General features: G+C 48.3%; 1 protein-coding gene across 1 annotated transcript; it reads left to right on the top strand.

The window, feature by feature from the left end:
- Window positions 1-259: 259 nt before the first annotated feature.
- Window positions 260-9231, top strand: FNDC8 (fibronectin type III domain containing 8). The gene is made up of 4 exons (XM_055333090.1): window positions 260-468; window positions 6078-6447; window positions 8003-8239; window positions 8800-9231. Exons 1-4 carry the CDS (start codon window positions 260-262, stop codon window positions 8950-8952), a joined length of 969 nt encoding a protein of 322 aa, XP_055189065.1. The 3' UTR covers window positions 8953-9231.
- Window positions 9232-10323: the final 1092 nt, after the last annotated feature.

Genomic DNA, 10323 nt, shown 5'->3' with positions numbered 1-10323 from the left:
AATCCCAGAGCATTAGAACCAGAACGGGTCCAAGGATGACGTAGTCTGTCCCTTGTAGCCCACTCCTGACATTGGCCCTGGGCAGCAGCAGCTTCAGCTCAAGGGGGAGGCTGGCCCCTAATTGTTACATTCAGTGATGATTATGAAGTCAGCTCATTGCATCCCCATCCCAAGCTAACTAAGGGTGGGTCTGCTGCTCCCAGTTTCTTTCTGCTTCCTGTCAGCTGTGTAGTGACGGCTGTGGTCCCAAACAAACGAGATGGCATCAGAGACGCTATGTAAAGTGGGAGATGGGGAGGAGGCCATGCTGAAGAAGGAAACCCTCAACGTTCTGAATTCACTCAATCAAATGTCGAAGCCCTTTCCAAACCCCAAGTCTATGAACAGGACCGTCACTACCAAAGGACTCCCACTTACTACAAGGGGCAGTTTGGTTAACTTCTTGCAGGAAGATGCCATCAATCTACCGTAAGACTCAAGTCTGGTCCTTTTTCCCCTTCTTAAGGCCAGAGGAGAGGGGCGGGGAGAGGAGCTTAAAGAAGCAATGATGCTTCCTTCACCTGTCACAACCCATCCCTGGACTCCTTGGGAAGAGCATGTGCGGAAGTCACACTATTCCCTCTCCCCGCCCCCCTTTTTTTTAAGATTTATTTTTTTATTCATAAGAGACACACAGAGAGAGACAGAGACATAGGCAGAGGGAGAAGCAGGCTCCCTATGGGGAGCCTGATGCGGGACTCAATCCTAGGATCCCAGGATCATGACCTGAGCCAAAGGCAAACGCTCAACCACTGAGCCACCCAGGTGCCCCTGCACTATGGATTCCTGATCCCAAATCAGTTCTTGGAGGCTTGGAGGCCTCCTGCTCCAGATGGGCTTCTGGGATTAGTCAGAGGTTTGTGGACGGTACTTCTCCTGCTTTGTCTAGCTATGGTCCTCACCACTCCCACACACCCCCATACAGACAACCCACTCCATTCACTGATGGTGCCTCTTCCTTATTCCTCCCTTTTGGTGCATTTGCCTGCCTGATTGTGTCCCCCCCATAGTCTGCCTGCTTTCAGCGTGAAGTTTACTGTTCCTCCTCAGTGATTCTGGGTTCTCTTTAGCTCATTCAACAAAACTCTGAGCACCTGCCAGGTGTCTGGCCTAATGTCAAGTTCTGGGAATGCAGAGCTGAAAAACACACCACCTGCTTTCAAGGCGCTCTCAGCCTGGGGCATGTGTGTTGGGGGATGTTAGGAAGAAGCAAGAATAATACAGCATGGTCTGTGCTGGCAGGACAGCTTGAGGAGCCAGAGGGGGCTGTCACTGTTTTGAAATTCTTAATAATTTTGAGGAAGAGGCCCCACAAACTATGTAGCTAGTCTTGATTACATCCAGTGGCATCCAGTCAAGGGACCTGTAAGTAAGCAGGGATAGATAAAATAACATGCTTGTAGGAAATGTCATGGTGTGGTAGGAAAGTCTTGGGCTAGGAGCCCAAATTCTTTTTTTTTTTTTAATTTTTTAAAATTTATTTATGATAGCCACACACACACACAGAGAGAGAGAGAGAGAGGCAGAGACATAGGCAGAGGGAGAAGCAGGCTCCATGCACCGGGAGCCCAATGTGGGATTCGATCCCGGGTCTCCAGGATCGCGCCCTGGGCCAAAGGCAGGCGCCAAACCGCTGTGCCACCCAGGGATCCCTAGCCGCCCAAATTCAAATCCAAGTTCTACCACTTAGATATATGACTATAGACAAGTTATTTAAGATCAAGGATCTGGGACCCCTGGGTGGCGCAGCGGTTTAGCGCCTGCCTTTGGCCCAGGGCGCTATCCTGGAGACCCAGGATCGAATCCCACGTTGGGCTCCCGGTGCATGGGGCCTGCTTCTCACTCTGCCTGTGTCTCTGCCTCTCTCTCTCTCTGTGTGTATGACTATCATAAATAAAAAAAAAAAATTAAGATCAAGGATCTTCAGTCCCTCATTTGAAAAATGGGGGGCTAACACCCATCCAGGGGCTGTCATGAAGATCATAAAGATTTTTGTCCAGGATATAGCTCAATGCTTAGCTGCTTTCTGCCTCCACTTCAACACTACTGTTTTATGGGTGTGTTTATGAAGATTATTTATTTATTTACTTATTTGAGAGGGAGCACATGTGAGTGGGGGCAGGGGACAGAGGGAGAGAGAGAGAGAGAGAATCTCAAGTGGGTTCCTGGGGAGCCCAACATGTGGCTTGATCCCACGACTATAAATCATGACCTGGGCCAAAATCAAGAGTCAGACATTTAACCAACTGAGCCACCCCGGTGCCCTAGCACTGCTGTTTTGAATAAGTGAATATAAAATAGAGGTTCGGGATCCTTGGGTGGCTCAGTGGTTTAGTGCCTGCCTTCGGCCCAGGGCGTGATCCTGGAGTCCCGGAATCAAGTCCCACATCGGGCTCCCCGCACGGAGCCTGCTTCTCCCTCTGCCTGTGTCTCTGCCTCTCTCTCTTTCTCTGTGTCTCTCATGAATAAATAAATAAAATCTTTTAAAAAATAAAATAAAATAGAGGTTCATGGGGTGCCTGGCTGGCTCAGTCAGTAGAGCATGTGACTCTTGATCTTGGGGTTGTGAGTTCAAGTCCCACATTGGGTGTACAGATTGTTTAAATTTTTTTCAATCTTTAAAAAAAATAAAATAGGGATTCATTAGGACTATCTGAAATATAAATGACATCAACACTCAGACTCTTCAGCCTACAAAGGACCATCCATGATGAGGGGTCATCTACAAATGTTTACTTTACCAAAGGCTAGCCTAGAAGCTTTGGGCTGATCAGGATTTCTCGGAGGGCTAGAGCTCAAGAAAAATTCGGCAAATCCATCACCCATGAAGCCAGTGGCTGGCCTGGATTGAGGTATCTGGTGGCAGGGGAGGTGTATTGGTTGTTGGATCTGGCCAGAGCAGCCAGGGAAATGGAGCAGGAACCAGAGAAGAGGAACCAGAATATGCCAGAGGCAGATGGGACTCAGAAGATTTGGGTCACCATGTGACCTTGGTCAAGGTACTTGGTCCCTAACGGCCCAGTGACTGCTCTTGTTTTATCACTGCTCTTCAACTATGGGTTGTGATCCATTAATGGGTCAGGAACTCATTTTAGTTAACAGAGACCAGTGTTATAAAAATGAAATAAAAGAATAGAACATTCCAGGGGTGCCTGTTCGGCTTAGTTGGAGGAGTGTACAACTCTCTCATCTCAGAGTTGTGAGTTCAAGCCCCACATTGGGTGTAGAGATTATTTAAGCAAATAAATCTTAAAAAAAAATTCTGGAGCATATCACAGAGTAAGTACTGGTTTGTGAAATGTGTTTTCATTGGCTGTTTTTTTTTTTTTAAGATTTTTATTTATTTGAGAGAAAGAGAGCAGGAGCAGGGTGAGGGGCAGAGGGAGAAGCAGATGCCTCGCTGAGCAGGGAGCCTAATGTGGGATCATGACCTGAGCCAAAGACAGACACTTAAGCAACTAAGCCACCCAGGCGCCCATAGTTGTTTTTTGTTGTTGTTGTTTTTTTTTTTAATTTTTATTTATTTATGATAGTCACACAGTGAGAGAGAGAGAGGCAGAGACATAGGCAGAGGGAGAAGCAGGCTCCATGCACCGGGAGCCCGACGTGGGATCCGATCCCGGGTCTCCAGGATCGCGCCCTGGGCCAAAGGCAAGCGCCAAACCGCTGCGCCACCCAGGGATCCCAGTTGTTTGTTTTTTGTTTTCAAGATTCTATTCATTTACTTGAGAGAGAGAGAGAGAGCATGTGAGCAGGGGAGAAGAGGGAGAGGGACAAGCAGACTTCACACTGACACAGAGCCTGCTGGGGGGCTCAGTCCCACAACCCTGAGATCATGACCTGAGCCAGATTCAAGAGTGGCCAGTTAAATGACTAAGCCACCCAGGAGCCCCGTGTTTTTTTTTTTTTTTTTTTCCGTGTTTTGGTTTTATGTGTATGTTTAAGTATACTACGTAATATGTATTTCTTACGTTGGGTCAAAATTAAAAAAAAAAAAAGATTTGAAAGCCAAACTTTTTGGATTCTTTATCAGTAGACAACAACATAAAAATTAAATAGTAAGGAAACATGTACAAGGTTTTTCTTTGTAGTAGCAAAGAATTGGTAACAATACCAATATCCATGTAATGAAAAGTGTGCAACAGTTAAAATGAACCAAAGCTACATGTATCAGTACAAACAGTGTTGGGGCACCTGGCTGGCTCAGTTGGTGGAGTGACTTTTGGTCTTGGGGTCGTGGGTTTGAACCCTATGTTGCAGGTAGAGAGATTATGTAAAAATAAAATCTTTTAATAAAATAAAAATAATGTGGAGTAAAAACAACGAGCTGCTGATGAATTTATTTATGTGAAGTCTTAAAATAGGCAAAATAATAGATGTTGCTTAAGGATAGTGGACATCTCTAATGAACCTATGGAGACACACATAGAATGATAAACACAAAATTTTTTAAAGATTTTATTTATTCAAGAGAGACACAGAGAGAGAGGCAGAGACATAGGCAGAGGGAGAAGCAGGCTCCTCACAGGGAGCCCGATGTGGGACCCTGGGATCACGACCTGAGCTGAAGGCAGACGCTCAAGACGCTCAACCACTGAGCCACCCAGGCGTCCCTAAACACAAAATTTGAAATGTACTCTACTGGTTACCATAGAGCGGGAGGATACAGTGGGGTGGGGACAGAAGTGTCCAGCGAGCTTTAACTGTAATGGTGAGACTGTAGTTCTGAAATTGGATAGTGGCTAAGTGGAAGCTTAATATATCAATCTTGATTTCCTCACTTTATCATATATTCATTTTATTTTTTTCCAGTTTTGAGATATAATTGTCATATAACATATCAGTGTAAGGTGTACATGATTTGATGTGTGTATGGGAGGTGGTTGCATAGTTCAGATTCCTTCTGTCATCACAGTTAAAGATTTTCCTCTTGTGATAAGAATTTTTATTTTTATTTACTTTTTTAAAAGATTTTATTTATTTATTCATGGGAGACACACACAGAGAGAGGAACAGACACAGGCAGAGGGAGAAGCAGGCTCCATGCAGAAGTCCCACGTCACTCGATCCCGGGTCTCCAGGATCACACCCTAGGCTGAAGGCAGCGCTAAACTGCTAAGCCACCCGGGCTGCCCATGATAAGAATTTTTAAAATCTGCTGTCTCAGTAAGTTCAAATATACAATACATTTTTAAAAGATTTTATTTATTTTTTCATGAGAGACACAGAGAGAGAGGCAGAGACATAGACAGGGAGGAGGCTCTCTGCTCCCTGCCTGATACGGGACTCGATTCTGGATCCCGGGATCATGCCCCAATCCGAAGGTAGATGTTCAACCACTGAGCCTCCCAGGTGTCCCTACAATATAATATTACTAACTATAGTTCTCATACTGTATATTATGTATATTATGTCCCTGCTAATGTATTACTCTTGATTATCTTGTATATGTCTAAAATATTTCATAATTTAACAAAATTAGAATGGAAGAAAAAGGTTTTGAGCAATTATCCCAATATATGTAAATCTATGCAGAGTATTGTTAATTTTACATGCCACATATTAATGAATATTGCTAAATGTTAGAAAACCTAAGCAAATCAATCAGTAATTACTGTTAAACCATGAAAGTGAATATTAGTAAGGCTTAATTATTTTTATTTTGGATACTTTTAGATATTTTTCCATACCCTGCTAGATTGGCTTGGGCATTTCCCCAGAGGTACTTGCACTCCACTTTGGAAGGACTTTAAGTTTTAGCAGTGTCTCAAGTTATGGTGCTCTGAACACATGCCTCAGAATTATCCTAAGATCTTGTTAAAGATCTCGTCCCAAAGTGGGGCAGGGACCAGGAATCTATTTCTTAATAAGTGCACTGGTGGTTTTGATGCCCTGCTACAGAGTGGTATGGATGTTCTGAGCTATTCAAAGCAGCTGGGGATTTTGGCAAGTCAGGTACAAGGCCTGCCCTCGAGCTTCCAGGCTGCATGGGCTGGTGTGGCCTCCTTCAGCAGCTCACCCGTCTCCCTCCCACTCAGGAAGCCGATGCCAGTGGAGGACTCTGAATGCAGCTCTGACGACACCAGCATTTCCCCCATCTCATCCACCTTGCTGAATCCCATCAAACTGGCTGTGACCCAGCCCAACAGCAGCTTCTTTGCAGGAATGCTAGAGGGCGAGCTGAACAAACTCAGCTTCTCCTCAATTGGCAAGGATACAGAAAAGAAGGACCTGGCCCTCTGCCCCCACCAATCCAAGTCTCAAATGGCCCCTGGGGGCCTGCTGGACCTTGACAACCCTGAACTGGACACAGACACCTCGTCGACACCCTCAGAGTCCTCTGTGGTCATGGATGTGCCGGAGGCACCCTTCATCTGTGAACACACAGTCAGCGATTCCACGGCTGTGGTATGTTTCCCTCTTGGTGCATTCAGCAAGGGCTTCCTGGGCGCCCCCGTGTGCCAGGCTCTGAGCTGAGCTCCATAGGGAGTGTGAAGGTGCCTACCACCTGCATCCTACCCTAGAGCTCCTGGCTCAGGAGAGCCGCCATGTCTGGTAGGAACTCCAGTGCCAGCTGGAATGGGTGTGGTGCTGTAGGAAGAGCTCAGACCAAGTGCCACCAGGAATTCAGAGGAAGAAACATTACATCCAGGTGCAGGAAAAAGCTTGGTGGCTTTGGTAACATTTGAGCTGGGACACACAGGGAGGATTTAAACATCCAGAGATGGGAGAATGGCATTCCATGGAGGGGCTGACAAGAGCAATGCCTCACAGGCGGGAAAATTTGGGAGCACACAGCCGGGTCCCAATCCAGGCCTTCTCGCACTTTTCTGTGCCTGCACATCCAATCATCTTGTTAAAAAGGAGATTCCTGGGCCTCATCCCTAGAGATTCTGATTCAGTAAGTCTGGAGTGGGCCCTGAGAATTTGTATTCGCTCAGAGGTCCTACAATGTTAGGCTACCTTACAGATTTTTTTCCGTAAGCAATAGAGGACAGAGAGCTTTTGCAAAGCTTTGTATCTGGTGGTGGATGCAATTTGTGCTGTATTTTAGGAAGATAAATCTGGAAGTCCCAGATGAGCAGTGTCTCAAAAGTGTGGTTCTCAGACCAACAGCATCAGCATCCTATGGCAACGTGTTTGAAATTTAAATGTTTTTTTTTTTAAGATTTTATTTGTTTATTCATGAGAGACAGAGAGAGAGAGGCAGAGACATAGGCAGAGGGAGGAGGGAGAGGCAGGCTCCACTCAGGGAGCCCGATGTGGGACCCAATCCTGGGTCCCCAGGACCACGCCCTGGGCTGAAGGTGGCACTAAGCCACTGGGCCACCGGGGCTGCCCTGAAATTTAAATTCTCATCCCCTCCGCCTCTACCTTAGGCCTACTGAACCAGAAACCATGGGGGCTGGCAATCTGTTTTAACAAGTCCTATAGGGTATTCTGATGCACATCCACTTTTGAGAACCACTGGCCTGGATGGAGGGGAGAAGGAAACCAGACAGGAGGCAGCAGGGCCAGAAATCTGCAGTGTTATAAAAACTCCCTGAGCATCTCAGCCAGGTGTGGCAACCACTATTGTAGCACAAAGCATGTAGGCTCTGGAGCTACTGGTTTGAACTTTGGCTCTGGCGCTGTGTGTGACCACAGGCCAGCCACTCACCCTCTGAGCTTCATCTGCAATGAGCAAGATGGACAAGATGATCTCTAAGGGCCCTCCCAACTAGTCTTGGAGAAATATGGGATGGGGGCACACTCTGAGGTGGGTGGGGCTGCCCAGGGAGGGTCACCTATGCTGCAGGCCGGGAGTGCCTTACACCTTCCATCAGACCTGCCTTGGCCCCAAGAGGGGCAGGGGATGGGAGTGGGGCATTTAGACCCATGGCTGAGGGTGGAAGGGGAGGGGAGGACAGCCTGGAGCAGGTCTGAGGAAGCCTGGTGGGGTGGGGGGGCTCTCTTCCTCTAGATTTCCTGGACGTATGCCCTGGGCAAGCAGCAGGTCAGTTTCTACCAGGTCCTGTTGCAGGAAGTGGCCAAAACAAATGATAATGAGCCACCCAAGGCAAAGAATCGCCCATGGATCTTCAACAAGATCTTGGGCACCACCGTCAAGCTGATGGAGCTGAAGCCTAACACGAGTTACTGTCTCACCGTCCGTGCAGCTAACACAGCTGGGGTGGGGAAGTGGTGCAAGCCCTACAAAGTGAGCCCTGGGAGAAGAGGGCCCGGTGATGGGGGTGGGCCAGGGAGAGGTCTGAGCCAGGGGTTTTGGAGGCTGGGGACACCACTATGCCCCCATGGCTCATCTTCCTGCTGGCTTTCTGCCTAGGAGAATGAGCACAAATTCTAGTCTTTCATCTGGGAGGTTTAAGGATTAAGCCACTCCAGGGTGTACTGGGAATGCAAACTAGTATATTCATCAGCATCTCTGTAATGTTCAGCTCCCAAGGCCATTAGTTTTGGGATTCTTCAGCTTAGTACCAAGAATTGTGAGTGGGCCAGGAAAGTGAAGGGCATTGAGAGAAATACAGGGAAAAGGCAAAAGGGGGACAAAGAGAAGGGAGTAGGCAGGGGTGTGGGGGAAGGCTTGAGGACAGACAGCCCTGTGGTTGGAAACCTCACATTACAGGGAAGACATATGTCGGTACCTGTTCTGGGTGTCCATGAACAGGTGGTAAGGCCATGCAAGACCCCATTTGGCAAACAAAGCTGAGGTAGGGTCAGGTCTGGGAAGGAATTCTGAGAGGTTTTGCTTTATTTCAGTTTGCAACCGTGGCCACTGACTTGAACAGCTTCCCTGAGAATAACCCCATCCAGATTACTGTGCAGCGCAAGGAACCCCAGAGGAAAACGGTGTCCATCGGGCTAGAGGATATGCGGAAGCTCGAAGATCTGGAATACCTATTTCCCTACTAAAGCGGGCCCAAGGAAGTCCCTTACCTACCTTCAGCTTCAGCCCAGGGCTCTCAGGAACAGAACTGTGAAATGGACCACCAGCACTATGCCAGGGAATTGCTGATCACCCTGCCCAGGGCCTGGTGCAGTGGTCCCCAAACTCCACTTCTGGGTTGGGGCTGAGGCTAGACAGGAGCCCCATTCACCTGGAGACGCCACAGGCCAGGCCAGGTCTGCCACTGCCCGCAGCTGCTAGGCATCCCCCTCCCCAGATTCGGGCTGGGTCCAGATCCCTTATTAAAGCACTGCAGGTCACCCAGCACCCTGAATTCTGCTTCATGCTGGCAGCTGGGTTAGCTGCCATCTGCCGGAACCAAGAGTCCAGGTTGGGGGGTGGCGGGGCAATGGGATGTTATCCACACCTACTGCCTGGCTCTGCTAATATCACCCCTTTCCCACGTGAGGAAGAAATGTTATTTTAGGACCAGGAAAAAGAGCAATGCTGGCAGAGGTGGTGGCAGCCTGTAGACTGTCAACATCAGACTTCGGCCCTGGAAGGACAGAGTGCTCAGTTTAGGAGCACAGTCTGATTTGATCTTGGTTTTTCCTGGATGTGAGGGCATGGACAAACTGTTTAAGCTCCCTGGGCTAGTTCAGGGATGTAAGAACTCAAAGTAGGACAGTGGGGTTACCTGAGGATCACATGAGCGCACAGCAGGACAAGTACCTCCACAGGTACACACCCTTTACCTTCATGCAGTCTCATTGCAGGGACATGCAACAAAAGAGACCAAGAAGAACCAGCTGATATGCAAAATCCTGAGAGCAGGGTGTGGGGAAGCGGTGGGGAGGAGGGGAGGAACAAGAGGTTAGAAATGCCGTGGCCCTGAGCAATCCACACAAGGACAGTTTAGAATCCAACCAGGGAAGGTTGCCTGAGATTTGAAACAGAAAGTAGAGGCAGGATGGAAGGCAAGATATTGGTCAAAGGTCTGAGGACATCCAGTAGGGATTCCCTTCAATCGTGAAAGTCCTCATGGGCCAAAGACTCATCCTCCCATGTCAGGCCACACCCACTGCTGCTCCAACTCTCACCTCTGTGAGCTCTGGGGCAGCTGTCACCTTCTGCTCTGTACCCCAAGCCCAGGACAGTGGTCGCTGCACTGTGGGGCCTCAAGAAGAATGCTGCGTGTGAGAGGGGCTGAGGAAAGCAGCCCTCAAGCAGCTGGCCCACAGAACTCCCCGTGGTGATGAAGGTGGTCTTGACCTATGCTATCCAATGCAGTGAGGAGCCTGATGCTAGCCACACAGGATTGCATTCCTAGCCATATGGAGTTCTGGTAAACGGAGACAGCCACATGTGGCTAGCGTCTACCACACTGGATGGCACAG

Source organism: Nyctereutes procyonoides, unplaced genomic scaffold (genome assembly GCF_905146905.1).
Source record: "Nyctereutes procyonoides isolate TBG_1078 unplaced genomic scaffold, NYPRO_anot_genome, whole genome shotgun sequence".
NCBI lineage: Eukaryota > Metazoa > Chordata > Mammalia > Carnivora > Canidae > Nyctereutes > Nyctereutes procyonoides.
This window is presented reverse-complemented; position numbering and strand designations above follow the sequence as displayed.

Excerpts from the sequence above, each read along its gene's own strand:
- FNDC8 (XM_055333090.1), top strand. The coding sequence starts at position 260 with ATGGCATCAGAGACGCTATGTAAAGTGGGAGATGGGGAGGAGGCCATG. Across the intron at positions 469-6,077 it reads GAAGATGCCATCAATCTACC|GAAGCCGATGCCAGTGGAGG; the intron begins GTAAGACTCAAG and ends CCTCCCACTCAG. Across the intron at positions 8,240-8,799 it reads AGTGGTGCAAGCCCTACAAA|TTTGCAACCGTGGCCACTGA; the intron begins GTGAGCCCTGGG and ends GCTTTATTTCAG.